This window comes from Leptonotus elevatus, chromosome 6 (genome assembly GCF_054856555.1).
Source record: "Leptonotus elevatus isolate MCC_2025b chromosome 6, RoL_Lele_1.0, whole genome shotgun sequence".
Taxonomy (NCBI): domain Eukaryota; kingdom Metazoa; phylum Chordata; class Actinopteri; order Syngnathiformes; family Syngnathidae; genus Leptonotus; species Leptonotus elevatus.
The window spans coordinates 8,274,835-8,296,963 of NC_141244.1; the positions used below are offsets into that span (position 1 = coordinate 8,274,835).

The 22,129-nt window shown below is 40.0% G+C and overlaps 1 protein-coding gene across 7 annotated transcripts in view; it reads left to right on the top strand.

Annotated features, from left to right (window-relative positions):
• oxr1a (oxidation resistance 1a) overlaps positions 1-22,129 on the top strand; it is a 163,163-nt gene that overhangs the window by 112,049 nt on the left and 28,985 nt on the right. For 5 of the 7 annotated variants that reach the window (XM_086077599.1, XM_086077598.1, XM_086077600.1 and 2 more), the window contains 2 exons: positions 13,647-13,729; positions 21,924-22,031. In XM_086077599.1, the coding sequence (XP_085933725.1) occupies positions 13,647-13,729; positions 21,924-22,031 (191 nt within the window). Of the gene's footprint in view, positions 1-13,284; positions 13,345-13,646; positions 13,730-21,923; positions 22,032-22,129 lie in introns of those variants that run through there. The other 2 variants (XM_086077605.1, XM_086077604.1) reach the window with 2 other exon arrangements.

The following is a 22,129-nucleotide window of genomic DNA, read 5'->3' on the forward strand; positions in this document are numbered from 1 at the left end:
TTTATAAAGTGGGACCAGTTAGAATGCAGGGAGTTCATAGAAGAAGAACTTGATCTCAGGCATGATATGACAACTCTATCCTGTAATGGATTTACTGTATTTCCAGTCTAATATAATATCAGTGTATAATCAGTGGACTCTCTGACTGAACACACGTTGAGATGTCACTCTCAAAATGTATTAAACACACAGCTGTTGTACAGGAAGCTTTGCTATTAGCTGGCACAATTGTATGCTGCACTTGATTGAATATAAAGGGGTATGAAGTTCATGCAACGTTATCAGGCTCCAGAGCTCACTAGCAGACAGGTTAATTGCTCTAATTAGCACAAAGATTAATCAGATGCATGCTCTGCTGCTCCTAAATGCATGGATGGTATTCAGGTTCATTAGCAGTGCCTGTGCAGAAGTCTCCAGCAGAAGAGTTGATCATTGGATTGTTTATGGTACCTATGGACTACAGCCCCACTGGTAGAAAGAATGAGACTAACTAGTCTGTGTGGTTACTGAGGAAGCAGGGAGGACAGAGACTCGACCAATACCATTCACTAATGTGCAAGTTGAACACTGATGAAGGGTCGCAGTGTTTCCCGCAGATTTTAAATATACTTGGGTGGGTGGACTCCGTTGAGGGGGGGTGGAGCTTTCGAAAAAATGGTGCCATTTTGCATTACATATCGCGCATTCTAGTGAATTTTCAGAGTAAAAATGTTGTAACATTACTCAGTGACTCCATATTTTTTGCACTTATTTTATATTAAAATAATAATACAAATAAAATAAGGCTGTCATATTGGATTATAAGTGGAAAAAAATGGATCGGGACCGATCGGACGTGAATACACAATCCCAAAGCACAAACTGCAAGCATAAAGTGCAGAAAGTGCTTTGCGGTGGTTAAAGAGAAAATATTATTGGATAATTCTGGCCGAAATTAATAATGCTTACCTTATAGAGAAGAAAGTAAAACAATGAAAAACATCAGACACTTTAACCCAGACGTCCACAATCCATTCACATACTGTGGCGTACCTTGTCCAGACGGCGCCGTCTCTCAGTTTGTTTTGGTAGAGTGTGTTCGCCTTCTCTAATTCGGTGTGTTTCCATTACCCTCAGTTTTGCGCAAAAGGCAAGTTACGCAAAAGCAAGCTGGTAATGAAAACAGATGATTTTAGAAAAAACTCGAATATATCGCAAAAAAGTTTTTACGCTCTTGTGAGGTGGTTTTTGAGACGCCTCGAAATAGAAGTATTTCGCAAAAGTGTAATGGAAACACTTTTTGCGCATTCCCTGTAGTCATGTGACCCCCGCCCGGTCACGGAGGAAAGGAAGTAGGAAGTACGGGGCCACTCGCTTCCATGTCGGAGCTGCCTCCGGAGGGGATAACAAGTCTTTTTAAGCACAAAGCAATTCAGTTATGCAGCCAATATGCCGCCGTTCAACGCACGTCTCATATCGTTGCATGAGAAATGGCCGGTGCCCCGGGCAACGAGCAAACGAGCGGCATACGGCGCATGTCGTCGTTGAAATCCATCCGTCTGCACCATAACACGAGTTATAAACGCGCGCACACACACCAACGCCATATGGCCGAACCCGCCCAATGAAGGGAGGGAGATGTTTTGAATGTAATATTAACAACTCCGGGCGTCTGTCTTCCGTAAACATCATGAGCACCTACTACAGAACTGCGAGTTCTTCAATGGAAACACCGGCAAGTCGAAATAGTACAATATCGCTTTTATTTTTGCGAAAAACTGTAATGGAAACGCAGCTAGTGATCGCTCCCATGCTTCTCGCAACTTTACTTTCAAAGCCCAGTTTCAATGACCAGTTGGAGTTAATCCTCCCGGAATGATGGCAAGCCTCAACTTCGTTTTCTTGCTTCTTCCTCTTCCGAACCATGGATTAAAAATGTGGAATTATCTTGCGACTGCTCTATTCCCATGTACAACCGCGCAACTGATAGCTTGCAGTTTAAATTGTGCCACGTAAGCATGTCTCTTAGCTGATGCCATTTTCCGGAGTTTCGTTGCCAAACCGATGTTGTTTCGCACAATGCAAATACCGGCAGTATTTTGTTATCCGTGGTAGACGAAACAAAGTACAGGAGGTCACACTGCAATTTGGCGTTTTATTTTCTCTTTTTATTCCCTTTCTCGTTCCATCTCCACATTCGAGTACATACAGCTGCAACTCTCTTCTAACCAGGGTCATCACATGGTTTCAGTTCTGAACACCCAATCAGTGGAGATCACAACTCGACATCTAAAGGATTAACATTTGGTTGAATTTGTATATATGCAATCTTTATTCTAACTGTAGAGTACTAAGTATTACACTATAGGTTTTCCGTACATGAGAGCATACCCTAGAGAATAACAGTTAAATCCCAATTCCTTAACAGGATCTTGTGCTTCTCTCGCTCAATAAGAAGATCTGATAATGCAGGGTTGTGTTTCCCATAGCTGAGCTCATCACTTTTGCTATTTATTGGAGATGTAACCTGAGAGTTTAGTGTTGCTGCCGAGACTCTGCGTTGCCAGTGCTGCACAAGTAAACACTATAAGATGAAGATGCATTTCTGTACCAAAATTCTGTGCAGTACAAAAATATGTTGAGTTCAGTCCTGAGGCAACACGTTTATTTTCAATGTGTTGTGTTTCACTTCCAACAAACAAAAGTTCAACTTGTATGTTATAGCCTAGATCTCTCTACGCACATTGGAAGGGCCAAAGTCAGAAACGTCTGGGCTTAGAAGAACAAGAGCACAGTGAGTCCTATTTTCAGATGAAGATAAATTTTGCATTACTTTTGGGAACTCAGTGTCTGGGGGGAAAAGTAAAACAGGCACACAATCAAGAGTTGCTTAAACACATGAGCAGAGGTAGGGAACCCTGGTCCTCAAATGCAACTGTCCTGCCTGTTTTCGATGTCTCCCTCCCCAAACACAGCTCACTCAAATGATCAGCTCATCAGCCAGCTCTGTAGAAGCCTGATAACGATCCTATTCATCAAATTGGTGGAGGGAGACATCGAAAACAGGCAGGAAGGACAGTGGCTCTCAAGGACTAGGGTTCCCTACCCCTAGACTAATGTTTCTACATAGAGTGGTGGTTAATGGTTGCTTGTATTTTCAAAGTCAGCGCTTGATATATATTTTTTCTGTTGACAAGAATTATAGAAATTGCTGCTTTGATACGCCAACACTGTGCTGGAAGTACCGAAAGCTGCTTAAATGACCCTGATATTACTATACTTGATTGGCCAATGAACCCACCAAATCTGAGCCATTCTGTATGGGGTGTTGTCAGAAGCAGGATTAGAGACACCAGACCCAATAACACATCCAAGACGAAGGCTGCTATCAAACCAAATTGGAGTTCCATAACTCTTCAGTGCCACAGGCTGATTACCTCCACACCAGACCACATTGCTGCATTAATTCATGCAAAAGGGAACTTTAAGTAATGAATTAAATGGTGAGGTACTCAGGCTTTAACACTCTCCTCATTCACCCACTGATTGAGGATCCAGCATAAGGAGCAACATGGGCTTCAGTATCCTGCTGAGGGACATTTCGACATGATCTGGGGCAGAGCATCAAACACCTGACGCTTCTGTGTACCTACATTAGTATAAATTCTTGATATATTTCACTCTGTGTATGTAGTGAATTTTTTAATTAAACTACAGAAATAAATGTTTGTCATGGTATTTCAATTTTAATCAATCAGTCTATGCAGAGTTAGACTATAATCACTCTTATGTCTCATTTACTCTTGAGCTCAACCCCCCCCCCCCCCCACCCCCCCCCCTTCCCATGCCCCAGCTCTGACTTTGGCCTCACAGTAATAACCGTAACACCAAATGTATGAGGATTCACAGTTAGAATGCATGTGACAGTAAACTCAATGAATAGGAAACTTATTTAGTATGGTTGAGAGACAGGCAAACAGAGGATTTTTAGGATAATTTGTGTAATAAGCAAATGTTCCCAATAATACACGCACAGAGAACATAAATTGTTCTCCATAAACCTATGGATTTGCCTTGATACAATACATCCTCTTCCAACATTTGAACTTAAATGTGAAACTGTCTTGACTTACTTTTATTAATCACATTTTATATTGCCAACTAATCCATTCATCAATATATTTTCTATACCTCTTCTGTTACTGCTTCTGGACGGTATATGCTGTAATTCAGTCAATTGTGTTACTAAAAGCAGTGACGTGCAAGTCACGAGTAAGTCACAAGCAAGTCACAAGTCAATTTGTCTTGGGCAAGTGAAGAATTTAATTTGCAGGTTATCTCAAGTCAAGTCCAATGATAAGTCAATTCACATTTTAAATGGCGGTAAAAAGGTGCTATACTAGTGAAATTCCAATTACCCTTTACCTTATTATTGCACTTGAGTCTGCATTATCTGGTCTTCAAAGATATACAAGAAGATCAAACAATGATATGAATTGGCCAAGTTATGTACAGTATTTATAAAACCTTTCAAGATACTGCACACCAATATAACACCATTTCATAACACAACCTCAGAAATAATCTTATACCGGTAGTTTAACGCTGCACTTTGTAACAATTTTCCCAAAAACATCTTTACAATAGCCTTTTTATTTGACCATTTACGACTAAAACGTCAGACTGGATTCGGGTTTGAATTTCCCGCCCTCTGTGGATGTGACGTCATGTGCGTATTCTGTACGTGAAGAAGGGAAAATGCAGTTTCATTTTTCAGCCACAGATGGCAGTAGCAATTCAAAATTCTATTTTTTGCGTTCAATAGCTTTAATATCAGAGTTAACTCAAAATGTATTTTACACTCCAAACAACTTCCAACTTTTTTCACCCAAAGTACCTGACAGCAAGACTCTCAATACCCAATATTTTGTCCTTTTCCTTTAACAATTTGCAATTGAGAAATATAGACATTAGAAATCGTCTTGTCTCTTAGCTTCATACTCATTCCACCAAGGTACTCACCATATTTCATCAGATTTATAGTTTTCCAAAAGTAAAGACACTCAGGACTGCACTTGCAATTGTCAACATAGTACTCCTTTTGACTGATTAACAGGTTAATCCTCCGACAAGAACAAGTTATTACTTTAGATGGAAGTAGCCTGATTTACATGCAGACTTTTTTGTCATTGCAATTTTTTAATTATTCAGATTGGAGGTCTCTGGTCAACTTTTTTTTAATGTCATATGATCTAGTCCAATCTGTATGTGAGACTTTGTAAAGTGCTTAGACCACTGTATGGTGTAGATAAAAGCGTAGCGTGCCATATGTGCCATTACTTTCATCAGATCAGCCATTTTATTGACAAGGACACGTTAGACACAGGCTTTTCAGAGGCAGACAGACCGAATTCACCTGTGTCTGTGTAGCCATTTGCATGTCTGATGTGGGCTCCCGCAAACAGATACCATAATTAGATGCATGGCAACATCCTCACTAGCGGTTGGTGTGACCCATACGATATGAACGCATCAACCATCATGCCTCCTTTTCACCTCTGATACTACCTCAGAAAATGTTCCGTTGTGGGTCAACCCCCAATTTTACTTTCACTTCCGGTGTCACCATTATGTAGTGAAGTGTAAAAAAAAAAAGACACTTAACATGGCACTCGTGCCAGCCTCTATAAAAGCACCTTTCCTTTCTATTTCGGTATTTTCACAGCTTTCTCCCAGCTCACTGTCCTGTGTGTGAAGGGCGGATGCAGAAAGAGGGTTTAGCCGACCCTTGAATTTATGGGCTTCCAACATATCAGAGGTGTCACAAGCATAACGCCGCCAGCCGTGACCAGACTGTGAAGTGTCACACCCAAGACTTAAAAAAATAAATTGATTAATGATATTGCCAAGAATCTAATTATGTTAATGCAGCAACCTGTATCAGCTATGTGGACACGAAGTTTGGATGATGGCACATAATAAGTCTCTCTGAACTGTTTGGCACCAATCAACCTGGGATGCAGCTTGAATGTGGGTACAGTTTAATGGAATGGGCATGTATTTTGCTGTAATCCTGTTAGGAAACTTAACAAGTGAAGATTAAAACAATACCACTTCCCCTGATATACACTGCATCCACTAAATGTAAACTTTTATCACTCATAAGGTCCACTGCACATATCGCTCATACTCATACAAGAGAGAAAACAAAAACTGCAAACCATCCTGTTGGAAATACACACGTAGAAATAGTACAAATTAACACTTGAAAAAATACTGCGATGCCACGCGGCAAAATATGTACAACAAAAATAAGATGCAGAATCTTAGAATAGTCAGATTTATTCAATGTCGTCCTGCTTACTGAAGTCTTTGTCTTTGGAGACAGGTGAACAGTATAGTTCCGATGATTGGGCCTCTTTCATATGTGGATATAGATTGGATGTTTTGTGAGCATGCGTGTCAATTGACAGGCACATTCTGTTGGCATTAGAAGTCTCAGTAATATGTATATATGTAATATGAACAAATACATAAAAAGATCAGATTTTACATAAAATCTGAATTAGGCATTCCACCCTGCAGTGTGAATTCAGCCTTTTTCGGCATAGTGAAGGAGGGTGAACACGGTATTGCAGATCTGCATACTGATCCAACCGCTAAAGTTTTAACAGTTAACACTTAATCAGGCAGTAATATGGCAGCTGCTCTATGTCTCCTTTTGCTTCAAGACACTGTGGCTGAGTTATTTTCTAAGTTGAAATTCTGTTTGATGCAGGCAGGTTTGCCCTATTCCTTCTAATGGCAAGTTTCCCTTCAAAGTTTGCACCAGATGTGTTTCTATGACAACAGACGTACGTGCTGTCAGAATATGAATTAAGATGAGTGTGCTAAATTACCGGTAGCAGACCTAAGTATAAGCATGGCATTTTGATTCTCAGAAACCTTTGGAAACCATCTCGCAGAATAACGAATTACCGTGAATATATGAGCATGATTATTCTACATACGGAACAATGTCTAGCAGAGAATAGGGCAGATCGACCAGCTCCTATTCTACCATGGACATTAACATATTAACACGCGTAACTCACACACACACGTGTGCACACATACACACACAATTTTTAAAGTTTCCTATTAACCCCCCATCCCCAAATTGTCATTGTTCATTGTTTTTATTTGAAAATCTAAAACATGAACAAAATGTCCTAATACATACATGCATACATTTAGAGCCGGGCACTTCCCGTCGTTGATGACGGCCAACTTTCGCCGAGTGCTTGATGACGCGAAGCCTAAAAACACAAAATAAGAGGGGCTGTCTGGCGTCTGTACTCACCTCGATCGATGGACGTAAACGTGCATCAGTCTGTGCTCAGTCCTTGTACTTATTAGAAGCTCCGCGTCATTGTGGACTTGGCGAAAGTTGGCCGTCATCAACGATGGGAAGCGACGGGAGGCGGAGTGCCTCTGGAACTGAACTGGAACACTCCCGAATCTGATGACAATCGACATTGACGACCTCCATAGAGACACACACCGTGAATAGCAAAACTTAATATACTTGATTATAAACATATTTATTACAACATTAATTTAGTTATTCGAAATAAGTAACTCCGCGTAACACAAGCTGATTTATAGTGACTGTGTATGATGTGCAGCTTACTAGCAGGTGGAGCTGCTGCACAAGGCTACTGTGTGACCGGCTGTGAGTGTGAAGATTGTGACTCGGAGGGAGAAGCTACCGGTGCCTGATGGAGAAAGAAACCGCAGTGATTGTGTGTTGTTTTTAACAAATACAAAGCTGCTGGAGATCATTCATGTGACTGGATCAGTTCAGCACAACAGAATGAAAATCTTTGCTTATTTTACTGTCAATCAAAGAGGGATTCTGCCTCTGACAGATCATCCAACCATCATTCAGACCAACCCACATGCCCATAGACTTCCAGAGACACTGAGCGTCCAATGGGCGTGATAAAGCCCAGCATTTATCCAATGACCGTCCAGTGCTGTGCCATAAATGCTCAGCATCCGGCTGTGTGAGCGCTGTGGCGCTGCGGGAATGAATCCGATTAAGTTGTGTCAGTTACCTGTGATAAGTAGTTGATTCTGAACAAAAGATAAAGGTGTTCGAGCACATATGTAGCCAGTGAAAACAGCAGGACATATTTCACCACTTTTTTGGGGCTAGGGTGTGGGCATTTTACGGGAAGCCCTTGCAGACTTAAATCCCCATTGTTCCCACCGTCCTCAAATGCAGCATTCGTGCATAATGCGTGTGTCCTTGCTTTAAACTAAAGAGTTTGTGAGACTATCACTTATTTTTATCCAGAGACAATTCCTTCCTTTATAGCTCTTCAAAGCATTTGTTTTCTTTGTTCAAATGTTTACCAAGCACATGACAGTCATAAGTGAAGCTGTATGCTGTTAGCTAAGTAAATCAATAATAGTACTTAACCCTCTGCACAAAGTGATGGCATTCAAAGCGCCATCCGTTTGCTGTACCAGTAATACTGTACACACTAGGGTCATGGGTGAGCTTGGAGCCTATCCCAGATGCACAAGAAGCAGGTGAAACCCTGGACTGGTCGCCAGCCAATCATAGGGCATATATAGACAAACAACCATTCTTGTGGTTTTTAACCTGGGTTCGATCGAACCCCTGAGGTTCGGTGAGTCAGTGTCAGGGGCTCAACGGAGGTCAAGACACACACCCGACCCTCTTGGCTTAGCTATGCTGCAGGAAATTTGGCGCTCTCAGTAGTCGGCTTTTGACTGTTGTGATAATGTTTTGTAATTTCTTTATTATTGTAATTACCTTCGTGCTAACTATGTCAAGTAAAAAAAGAAAGTGGTCAGACAAATATGTGCAATATGAATTTACATAATGGAACATAGATAGATAGATAGATAGATAGATAGATAGATAGATAGACAGACAGACAGACAGACAGACAGACAGACAGACAGACAGACAGACAGACAGACAGACAGATAGATAGATAGATAGATAGATAGATAGATAGATAGATAGATAGATAGATAGATAGATAGATGGATGGATGACAATGCGTGACATCAATTGCAAAATTAACTTTTATCCTAGTCACAAGTTTAGCCGTATATGTATTGTGTATGATGTTTAAATAGCGAATTGGTGGAAGGAAGATTTGTTTGGAAGGTGTAACTCACATTATGGTTGTAGGCTAGTGGCTTGCAAAAAGCTGCAGCGCATAGCATACCGCTGGACTCTCAGCTCAAACTTTCACTCCTACAGCAAGCCGAGTAAGTTCCAAACAGTGAATACCGTTCGCCATTTCCCCCACCCGTCCCTGAAGCTTTTTCAAACTGCCCGCGTTTGGAGGACACGATTCGTCAGTTCGTCCCCGCATGTAAGCTTCAGTAGCACGGTCCCTCTCAAATTAGTACATTCTCTCTCTCTCTCTCTCTCTCTCTCTCTCTCTCTCATTGTAGATAGAAATTGTAATCCCTCGGAGTAATCCCCATTTTTAATAAATGTACCTGTAATTTGATTACATGTTTTTTCTGTAACTACATGTAACTGTAACGGAATCTAATTTAAAAAAAAATTATCAAGCAACACAACTCACACTAGTATCAATTGTATAGTGGCATAAATAACAGTAGTAATATTGCGTCACATTAACAATAATAATTACTCAGTATGAGAGTGGCTAATGGCTACAAAATACAATCTTTAACATGCCACATGATTTTTGTTTGCAGACCTCTTCTAGGCAACACAAATGTTAGTCATGATTAGGGTTAACCAGTATTAGTACAACACCTGTGCCTTGTGACTGTGGCCGAGAGAGAGCTTTTGACTCCCCAACTGCTAATCTAAAAATAACAACTAGGGTGGGATACATAACCAGCAGGCAGGAAAAACAAGGGAGCAGAGGAAATTCTGCTACTTGTATATTCTATCAGACCATGAGGTAATGTTAGTCATCTTGGTGTTTATTCTCATGCTCCCCCGTGCTTATTTTGTCATTGCTATGTACTGTACAGAGTATGACAACTGTAAATATAGCAACCATGATTCCTCTTCAGCAATATGAAAAACAAAAATAAACCAATGTTGGCTTGCTGTTCTGTACTCTGAAGAAATTTAAGGATAAATCAATTCAATAAATATTGTACATTGGATCATATGACTCCACACACACACGGAGGCATGAGGTCAGACATTGGCAGCCTTGTGTTTTGTGATACACACCAACTCTTTCATTGACCGTGCAAGGCATTGAGCATTCCTCTCACACTTGACTGTGTGTTTTTGTAGTTGAAGCCATTAATGAACATGTAAATCACGCTTTGCGGGAAACAACAATAAAATAGTTTGCGCTATTGTTTGCACTCTTGTTTTATTTGAAAGAATAGCAACTTGCAACCTTATCTCTTAGACTTACGCCACAATGTTAAAGAAAAAAACGTAAAATGAATACATTAAAAAAAATTACTTCTTTAGCTTGGTCATGCCATTCCATTGCATTCCACATCATTCCACGTTGATGAATATCTATCATTTAGTAGCATTCCACGTTTCCATATTTCTCCAGAAATGGCATTCTCTGTTTGTTTTGATTAAAAATTGTGTTCCAAAAAGTTCAGGTTTAGTTCATTCAAAAATGTTAATGCAGTTCATCCCACCATCTAAAGGGTGCTTTGGCATTTCAGTCCCTGTGCTATTGAGTTTGACACCCCTAGTCTGTGGACTTAAGACAAATTGGAATTCACTCCATCACACTATTGACAACAAAACCTTGGTTGACTAAAAATCAAAACTTTCAATATGTCCCTGAATGCAGATGGCTCACAAGAAACAACCATGAGCAAGAGTCAAAAAGATATCTTGTAGAGGATATTAGATCCTAACCCTAGATTCTGTGTAGTTGAATAGAATGTATGCCATGTTGTGCTCAGCCGCATGTGTAAATTAAATGGTGAGGTTTAATTTTAAGCCAATAACACACTCACCATGTGTAAATATCTTCTTTGCATCTGTTGATGAAGAGCTATTATTCTCTTTCACACAACATCTGTCTTATACCCAGAATACCTGTAGGCCTGACCCGGGAAAAGTACGTCCAACGGGCCTGCCCACAGTCTCTGATAGGCCCTTGCAGTCAAGTGGCTGAAGGTGGCGAGCCGGTGACCCTGGCAGTACGATCCCCTATTACAGAAGCTGACTCTAGGGAGATGTGAAATGTCACCTCTGTGGTCGTCCTTCTGAAAGGAGTTGAATTCTCTTTCACTCTGGAGTTACCCTTAGTGGAAGACCAGCAAGTAGTTGTTGGGATACTTGATGCCCCTGGGCTCGGTTCCTGTACAGTATGTTAGGTGAGCAAGAGGATATCCTCTCTCCAACCTTGAGTGGGGGGGAACAGTTCTTGCCTGTTGTTTGTGCCAGTGCGCCAAACAGCAACTCTTTAATACTAAGGATGAACGATTATATTGCATTTTATATAATTTGTCTGTGTGTGGCCGTCCAATTTCATGAATGAAACTGAACACAGACGAAAGGCTGTTACTACTCATTTAACTGGTGAAGCGACACCACTGCTACCTGCTGACGCTTCTCAGTTTTTAATTCGTAAGATGTTATGATGTTAATCTTACTTTTACTACACTTTAGAGTGTTTTTGCGACTGGAGATCGGTAAGCTTGAATTTTTATATATGTATATTTAGTTTACTTTTTGTTTACTTATCTGTCTCTCAAAGTTTAGTGTTTAAAAAGAGCATTACACATATCATGTTTCGTGAAACACGTATATATTGAAGTGGTAAAGGCACAGATTTGTTGCGTTATTGTTGTAATCTGCAATTTAGTTTGAGATTTATTACTTTTTAGTATATGCATAATGCCACACTTGTGTGGCAGAATTTTGTTGTTGTGGTAAACGCTTACAAGACTGCACGTCAAAGTATTTATTTAGTAAGTTTGCGCCTGTAATTTTTTGTAGATAAAGCTTGCCTTTGTTGAATCGTTTAAAAAAGGACCTGTAAAAAAAAACAATCACATATTAAATCGGAATCTCCATTTTGATGAAAAAAAATCGCAATTGTATTTTCCAAAATGTTCACCCCTACCGCGTACCTGTCCTTTTTGGAGTCATCGGAGGAAGGGCTGGAGTGCGCTCCCGTTGGGGACTCCCATGTTCTACTGCGGGACATGTGGCACGGTCTACTGCGAACGTCTGGCAGAATCACCTGTCAGAAGGAGTGTCAACTTCCATTTCCAGCATAACTTTAACCACATTCCTGGTGAGGTGGGAGACATTAAGTCCGAGTGGCCATGTTGGTGTTTGTCCTGGCAGCAATCCTTAGTCATGTTGGTGGAACGTAGTTAAAACTTCTCCAGCTTTACGGTTGGACATCATAGGCATTTATAAGCAGTTTAGTCTACAATTAAACACTTTATTTTTTTATAATGTTGCAGAAACCTGGAGTACCAAGTGAAAACCAATGCATGTCATGTCAGTTGTTATAGTTAGCATGCAGTTGGGTGTATTAAAGCAAATTCACAGCAGTTGTAAATGAGGGAGTGTGCATACATAGTTTGAAGGACACCTAGCAGCCAGTTGTGCCGGTATGTTTTATTTGCATAATGTAATATTTCTATTGGTCATTTAGACACAGTATCAAGATTACAAAAAGGAAATGATGGATGCCATGAAGCAGACACACATTTTCATCAGACAGTGATGCCATATTTATTTCCCTTTGCCTCTTGTTTTCAGCCCCAAGTTAAAGATAAAGATGGGCCACTTTTTTTTCTTAGGACCTCCCAAGAGTTTTATTCCCGCAGTTGTTTTATCTCTGTTCCTCTCTCTTTCAAGTAATGACTAAGTATTCCATCCACTGTCTTGCCTCCCACCCTGTATGTCAACATTAACAGTACCCGTACATTTCTCCACCCATTCACATCACCATATCCAGACATAATTTCCAATCACGGGACTTTTGTTGTCCATCAAAAGTTACCTGCTACCACTCACCCTTCAGTTTCATGTGTCTCTTCCCATCACATTTGCTGGTGCTTCTCGCAAATCCCTTAACAACAAGACAACTAAAACTATGCGCTTATATCATCGCCCTCCCTCATGTGTCTCTATTCCACAAAACATCCCCCATTATTAGTTAGATGCAGCACTGAGCCCTCCCATCTCTTATCCACCCCCAGTCCTTCCTCGTCATATTTATCTTGACTAATCTCACTTCCCAACGTCTTCCTCTCCTGTATGTCCTCCCATCTTCGCATCCAGAGTGACGCTCTGTTGGAGGTCAGCCTGTTCTCTGCCATGAGAGGCAGTAGCGGGAAGAAGGCAAGGTGAACGCTTTCAACAGCTGTCATTGCTCTGCATGATGATCTAGGAGGAGAAAAAAAAAGAGAGAGTGGCAGAGGAGGACAGCGTGTGAGAGCATGATTGTAGAAGCAGAGCGAGAAGCAAAGAGAGAGAGGGAGGGAGAGAAAAGGCTGTCGGGCGCTCACAGCTCACATCGCTGGCTGGCTGGCTCCCTCACTGTTGACGAATGAGCTGTCTACCCACGGGGCTGGGAAACGGCAGCTTGTGACAAGCTGGGGAGAGAGGAACATGAATGTAATGCGTACCTTGCCTCGCCTGCTTACAGATACCGGCCAGAAGAAGACCCCAGAGAAGAAGGATGGGAGGCGCATGTCGTTCCAGAGACCCAAAGGGACCATCGAATATTCTGTGAGTAGCGCACCAAATAAACAAGCTCTTCGTTTGTGTAATGCTGTTTAGTGGGTATGACCATCTTCTGCTTGCATGGTTCTGCAGCTGCTCCGTGTGTGCGTCAGCTGGTGGTGATTTCTGTTGCTCTCACTAGCTTTGTAGGGGATGTTTATGTGTGTCTAACCATGCTTGGTAGCTCATTCGTGAAGACAAGACGTAATTTTGTTTTTTGCATGTGCAACACGTGTACTTCAGCCTCAAACTATATGTGTGTTTTTGTGCCGACATTTGAGGAAAACACTGACTTAACAATTGTGGGTGCTGTGTTAAACGACTTATCGTACAACTACATCCTCACATCTAAAAGACAAGGGATGATGATTTATAGTTTTGTGTATTTCTCTAGATGGATCACATTCAGCCAGGCAGAATGGTATTTGTTTTCCCATTCTCTCTGTGCCACATATCGGCAGCATTCCACCACAGAGCTAGCTGTGCTTGTGAATGACCTTCCAACTGCATAGTCATTTCTATCGATTTGGCTGTCGTTTAGGAGATGGCTAGTGGAGTGTTTGTGGGCATCTCATGTTCTAGTGGCACAAACTGAAAATAGAGCTAGACCCTGCTTTGCTTGGTGTTCTTGAAATGACCCCCAAATGCAGCTGCAGTCAGACAGATTTTCCTCACCCCTCTCCGTGGCAACAGTGAGGAGTAGGATCACTGTGTCTGTCTGCTGAAGAGAGAGGAAGAGCGCAAAAGCATGGCACACTCGACTTTATTTGCTCTCACACTTCAGTCCATATGTTTCTTTGGCTGTTTGAACGGGTTTCTTGAGGTAATGGGGATCTGCTCCCTTCCCCCATCTTCAACAACACCTCCCTAACTTGTCAGTCATTCTAGACCTGATGATTGACAAGGCATGTTTACCTTGTAAAGGATTTTACAGCAATTTGTGGCAAAAAGCACTGTGTCACGGCAATGCAAAAATATATACTGGTGTATTTAGTCATCAAACAGAAAAGGAGACGTGTAATGTTACATTTTGGATAAGAAAATGATTTATACCTGAATCCCACCAGATGTCACCCTATTCTTGTCAGCAATCACTCTTTTCTTTTGTACACGTTCGTCCCTATTACAGCCCTTACTGGTTGCTGATAGTGTGATGGATGGATTGAGCACTACCAATGGTTGTTTCCTGCAGACGGACATGCAGCAAGAGCACCATGAGGCCAGAAAAAAGTGTTTAAAAGGCACATAAACAAGGCGTTATGCCTTGCAGCCTCGCTTGTATTGCGATGGACACTTGTGACAGTGTTTGAGGAACAGCTTTATCTTAAACTCATCTCCTGTGCCGTGGGGCCAGCTGGCTGCGTTTCCCAATTTTGCTCTCCAGTAGATAACTTCATAATATATCTCCCAGCTTCTACAGGAAAATGGTGGGTTTCCTCTTATGCCTCCTTATCGATGCCATCTTCCTCCCCCTCCTTCACCCTTTACCTCACACATGGGCTCCTTTTTCTACCCCTTTTTTTCTTATTGAGAAATAACCCGAGCAGCTACAGACCATCTGCCTAGACACTGATAACACCAGTCCATTCAGTCGTTTCCACCTATTGGCTGACCTGCATCCAATTAAAAAGTGTTTGAAGTCTGTGGGAACAAGAGAGATGGATGAAGAGACAGAAAGATGCAGACGCAAGAAAGGCAAAGAGCTGCACATGGAGGTTCTCTCTCTAGCCATCGTCTGCCAGAAATGAAGACCTCTCAAAGTCAAACTAAATGACGTCCATAAAGGACATGTATGTTACATCAGCACCATGGTCACTATAGGTGCATCAGGTTTGCTACCAAGTTGCATTTTTACTAGAATTAGAATGTGCTTTGTCTCCCAGATAATCGGTTGGGAAGACAATTACATTTCTTTAAAGCTCTACATTCATTTTGTGGAAGATGGTGGCACCAAAACTGAAGGGCATCCATTGTATTATTGGCATAGTTGCCTGTCAGAGCATTGACTGCATGTTGTCATTGAATTATTTGATATTGCTTATAATCCAAATTGTATAAGCATGTCTGCGATAAACTAGTTACACTACAATGTGTTACAATTCAGAATACAACATAATTCAAACAGTTTATGACTTTGAAAAGAAGTCACATAAACATTCTACCATCGTTTTAATTTTCTAGGCTTGAGCTTAATTTTTGGTAACCCACTCACAACATTGTATGTGGCCCAGTCTGTGTCACATGTTTCTTTTTAATCATATAGCCACAGTTTATTCCAAATTTTGATTCCAGATTAGGCTCCAGGTGTACCCTCCCAGAATGATTCCATCACAGCCTTGCTGCTTGTTGAATAAGTTACTTAATTGCAGGCAGCAAGAATTCAAAATACGGGGATTCAAAGTATTGCACTTGATGGTGACACTATAATTCTAACACAAGCAGGATGGCATTTGAAATTAAATCAGCCGCTTGCTCTGTCATTTGATTGCTCTTCCTTTTGTGTGTCTTGGCTTGTCGGTCTTTGTGCTTGTAATTTGTTCTGGGGACTATCAAAGCACAGACAGGCCTTTTAATCTGACACAAGGAGAAATCCATGATGGAATCCCCTTGAAAAGGACACAATGTTGTGACTTGTAGAGCTCTAAAATTAGATCTGCACTTGAAACAGCAAAGATGTAGTTGTACAGAACATCATGCCATTCAGTCATGACAAAATCACCATGGCAACTGTCATGCCAACGTTTGGATTCATCCATCATAAAATTAAGAGCAATGGCTTCTTATATATACCATTATGGGTGATTAAATTGTACATTCAACTTTATTTCCAGCTTGATTCACTGATTGTTGCTTATGGTAATGCCCTTGCTCTCCTTGCACTGATACTCCAATTTAATGTTCCTACTGAGATTGCAACAGAGTCTGAAAGAGAGCCATTAGTCTTTGGCTTACTAACCGAATGCCATTTTTCAAATCATAAACTTAACCTTTCAGCAGGGTGACCATTAGTTAGGTGTTAGTCATTTTAAAGACGGCTGCCACAAGAATGTTGGCAGTTGGCACCCGAACAGGAAGCTTAATTATTCATTTGCATGACTAGCAATGCCTATTATTGATCCTGATATATTGATTACCCGAATAATTGATGGAATCAATAGGACATCCCTATTCCAAAGTATAAAACTATAGGCGTCATTAGATGCTAACATTACGATGGTTATTTTCTCTTTTCCACTTACGCCCCTCTCTCATTCCCTTGACTGGTCTTTATCAATGGGTCACATGTCCCCTCACACTTAATTGGGTGAAAGATGACTACAGATGCATGCAATCAATTGCCTCATCTTTAAGTTTTCTTGGTGTCCCATCAGTGTCATATTAGCCGTGATTTGAAACATGAAGCCACTTGGGTTGCCAAGATTCCATGCCTTTATTAGTAAAGCCAATGGAAAATTTAAATCTTATTATAAATTTATTGACCTTTTTTTTCCCCCCCTTTCTTTCTCTGTGCAGGCACCAAAAGTGCCCCACTTACCGATTTTATCCATATTGACTTTGCTGGACACCAGATATTTTTATCAGTATTGACTGACCTCGTGTTGTAAGAGCTGTTTGATACATGGACCAGTAACTGCCACGTTATATACAATTGTAGAATAATGTTTTTGTGGAGAAACAAACAAACATTTCTTATATAATGTGTTATTTATCTGATAGTTGAAGTATGTGACCTCATATGTAAAGATGAGTGTCCTATACATATAGATTAGTTCTGTGCTGTGCAGCAATGAGGCTGTGAAGCTAAAAATAAATAGTTCTAGACAGTAGCAAATAACATCAACAGAGAATCAAATCAATGCTATGGTGAAGCTTTCTGTATGAAAGGCTTTGACATTATGGAACTCTTAGGTTGCTTCATATAAAAAAGCTGCTCAGCACCATGGACATCACGTTAATGTTCAACTAAATAAAATAGGTGCTATAATCGTAATTTAGTGACATTTAATACTCAAGGGAATTTAATATACATGTAAAATATTTGCTTGTAACTTTCAAATAAGTGTATCGTTACAATGTCTTTGTATTTGTTTCGGTAAACAACATATTAAACCAATATTAAAATATAAAATACGATATTTAGCATGAGCTTGTTTGCCGTTTTAGAATTTTTAATAATTCCCCGCATTTTTTACTTAATGTATATACAGTAATTTCAAGTGCCTGTGTCTGAACTTGCATTTAGATACATGGAACAATAGATGGATTTGAAAATGAGAACTAAATAGGCCAACTATATTTTCAAATTTAACGAGCAAAGCAAATAAAATATTGAACCATTTTCCTTGGCATACCATACACAGCAAGAAAAGCTACAGCACTGTGTCTTTCATACATAACATTTACAAGCACATTTTAATTAAATGTATGTCTCAATGCAGCTCCGTAATGGCTTCATGAGAAGATTAAGGTCCAGACCAGACCTGGATAAGATGTCTGTGCAACTTTACCTCATATTTGTCAGCCTGTCTTTTTTTTTTTTTTTTTTTTTTTGTGGTGTCGGCATCAAAATATAGTTTGTAAGGAAATGTAGACCTACCAGTGGATGAAATAGTGACGCATGTAGACTCAGTGGCCAAAATGCACGCGTGTATGAAATTCACAATGCGTCACTGAATGGGGATGATCTAATGTGCACAACAACATGGGTAAAAACAGCAAAGGCAGTTTCTGTGGATAAAACTATTTTTAAATTTTGAATATTAGATATTTAAAAAAGCAAGCACGTTCTGATTTCACCACATTTATTTATGAAATTTGTATTGGTGGCCTGGAGCCGTGCCACAGTTATTGTCGGACCCTGAAGAGGGTTGTGTGGTTTAGTGTGGCGCTGACGGTTTTCATCATGAAACATCTGGAAGAGCATTGCATGTACAAAATGAAGCTTGAAATTATGCCATTGAAAGCGTTAGTGGAAGACGAATGTACATTTTCAAAGAACACTGAGTTTCAGAAAAAAAATGCTTCCCTCCAATAATTTAGGTTGAGCCAGCAAAAACATAAAAGCCATGTTTTGTTTGATTTGACATGCCCCATTTGCCCATCCAGTTAGTGCCACTGCGTTTAAAACTTAGGGCCACCCGCTTGAAAAAGTGCTCTGTGAGAGGTGACATCCATACAATTGCCACAGTGTGCTGAAATAGCCCAGATACAAGGTAATGCACAGTTGAAAGGAGTTTTTTTTTCCATATGTGACTGGCTCATTCACAAGATCCAAAATATTATTGCTGACAATATGTCTCTTTTAGTTTGCACCTGTTTTTGAACACGCAAACCTTTAGTAAGTCATAGTGTTTTCTAACAATTCCTGACCTTTGAACATGATTTGTTTTCCCTCCTCCGTATTTATATTGGACTTGGTGTGTCTCTTCGGGAAGCCCTAGATGAGATCTCAATCACAGCATGTGAGACAGCACGATGATTATGTTGTGCTTGTCTACAATGGTTCCGCTTTTACTACCTATTTCTTACTATAGTTTTTGTGCAAGAATATTTGTCTGGAAATAATCAGTCATGTCTAACTCGTGGCGCTCACATGGAAAATATTGCTTATACACACATACAAGCACAAACACACACACACACACAACCTCTACATGAAGCCGTGTTCACAAGACTGTTGCACTAAAACAAATTACCATTAACATGTCCTAATTGGGTAATCGCTATGCCTGTGTGCTTCTTGAGCACACTTTTTTCTCTGATGCCACATTTTTGACAGCCATATTTGGCTAGTAGAACCTCTCACTGGGCATGTCATTGGGTTAGGCGCTTGCAACACCTCTCTGCTTTAGGGTGCTTAACTGGTGGAGACAAGCAAATGCACCTGGGTCCTTGCAGGGTGCACTAGCTACTCTCTGGGTGAAGGCAAGTCTGTATGATTCAATTAACCAAAATAATCATGAGGACATTTGTTTAGACCTTTTGATGCAGCTAAGTATGACATTCTAAGCAAATTATGTTGTTTGAACAACTGATCATCAAATAGTCATGACTGCAGAGCTGCCAACTATTAGGCATCGTCTGTATTTTGTTACGGAAATCTCTGAACACTACCTCGTTTTGGCCGTAATGTGGTTTTACTGGTTTAAAGAATAATAATCATGAGTCACATTACTCAATAATTTGAAAACTAACATAAATACTTGGCAGATAATTGCGATCTATGTTTGACAACACGCAGCTTCTGCCAGAGCGTTGCTGCTCACTCAAGCACTCACTCGCCGTGGAAGCTAGCAGTTCAAACCGCAACTCTTTAAAGCTTTAAAAAATAAAAAACTCAGTTAACTTTTTATTTACTTCCTGTCATGGCTTAAAACCTGCAGCCAAAAGTCACTGTCGTGAAGATGGTTTAAATACGGACTGTAGGTAATTTTATTTTCAGTTTTACTTGATGTTTGTTGGAGAAATCTCAAGTCATTTCTGCACTTTACAAAGCCAAATTCAATTAGTTGTACGTCTTTGGCATATCGTCTCACAGTAAAATACCCTGCAAATGAAGTTCCGGGAATTGTTTCTATGAGAAAGAAAGATGGCCTGTAGATTTGAGTCCATTTTGATCCTTTTGTCTATAACAGCTGTATTTTATAGGAAAAGTATTTTTATTCAAGGATCAAAGAAAGCTATTGGAGCAGTTTTTTATTCTAAATATACTTTCTCTTTGATGATTTTTACCCAAGAACCCTTTTCTTCTTTGGAAAATTATGAATTATACATTAAATGACTGCTATAAGTTCACTGAACACCAAAATATATGTTTTTTCAATTTCAACCCTTTTTTTTTAACTAGCTCAGAGTTGCTAATTTATCAAAATATATATATAAAACATACTCCTAGGCATTCTGCAACATGATATGAAATAGATTAACAAAAAAAACACAATTTTACCATCTGATGGTTTGCTGAGAAGATGGTTTTGTTTGGATTGATTTCCAGCTCAACAAAATTGGCATGTTGCCAGCCATCTTGTCACCACCACTCTGGCTAATGTAAGTGCAATATTCATCCACTAGATGATCCCATGCAGGGGTCAGAAGTGGCACTCTGGACTTTTAAAGTTAAATTTGTAAAAATAAAAATAAAATTTAAAAAAAGTCTTTGTTATTTGAGTAGCAGAATTTATAGGGGCCAAATTTGACCCCGTGGGTTCTCCAGGGTTAATTCCAAGATTTTACTCAAGTAAATATCTGTTACAAACTTGAATTATGGGAAATTGTCCGATGTGTGTGGGCAGTGTGCATTGTTGGAATGTCAATGCAAAGTAAATATTTTAATAACTTTGTGGTTAAATTATTATTTGAAGCATTACTATTAATTTGTTCATATTCAATGGAATAGAAAGTTCAGAAATGTTTTAAAATGTGAACACGCTATATAAAATGAGTTGAGTTGTAAGGAGTAAAAGAAAAAAAGTTAAAAAGCTAAAAAAGCTATCAAAACAGTTGTTGAGAAGGAGATCTCCATTCGCTGCCAAAACACATTTTACATAAATGACATGTCTCCCGCATTAATTTGATATTGGACATGAAAACCAAACTGAACCAAATGTCAACAACAAGTTGACATTTAAGCCTTAAGGCTTAAGGTATATTACTGGTAAATGTGTGTGTGGTGTGTGCAAGTAAGAATCGGATGTATAAATTCACCAGTATATAGTATATTTGGGGTATTTTGTGAGCTTTGTGCAGCCCACAACGATTCAATTTACTGCTAATAATTGCCCTAAGCTTGGGCAAGCTCTAGTTTTCATTGCAACGCTGATAAATATTTTATGTGTGTAACCCTAACACATTCCTTTTCCTTTTTCCAATTTTCCCTATCTTATGAATTTGGATGCGTTATGATGAGTAGCACCAGAGAACTGATGCTGTTGTGACATGTCAGTGCATATTTTTGCCAGTAACTGTCCATTCCATGGGAAATAATTGCTTTTGAGCAACTTGCTTAATTGCAAACTGAAACTCACTATAGAAAACAAGCCAATCTTAACATCTACACTGTGTAGATTGTCACCATTGCTTTTCCCTCTACCTCTCATGAGCCATTTCTCATCTGTGTCACAAACTAAAGTCTGTTCATCTTTTTGGGTATCCCCTAAAAAGAAGCAAGTGTGTGATTTTCCTGTCCTCTCTCTTGGTCCAGGTGGAATCTCGGGACACATTGAACAACATTGCACTCAAGTTTGACACCACACCCAACGAGCTGGTTCAGCTGAACAAGCTGTTCTCCCGGGCAGTTGTGCCTGGACAGGTGTGAACCGCCTTGTATGCCGTCATCATTATTTTTAGCACTGCCTTTATCACTGTCCTCAATCAGCCTTGTGGCTGCAGCCATTCACTAACTGTCAT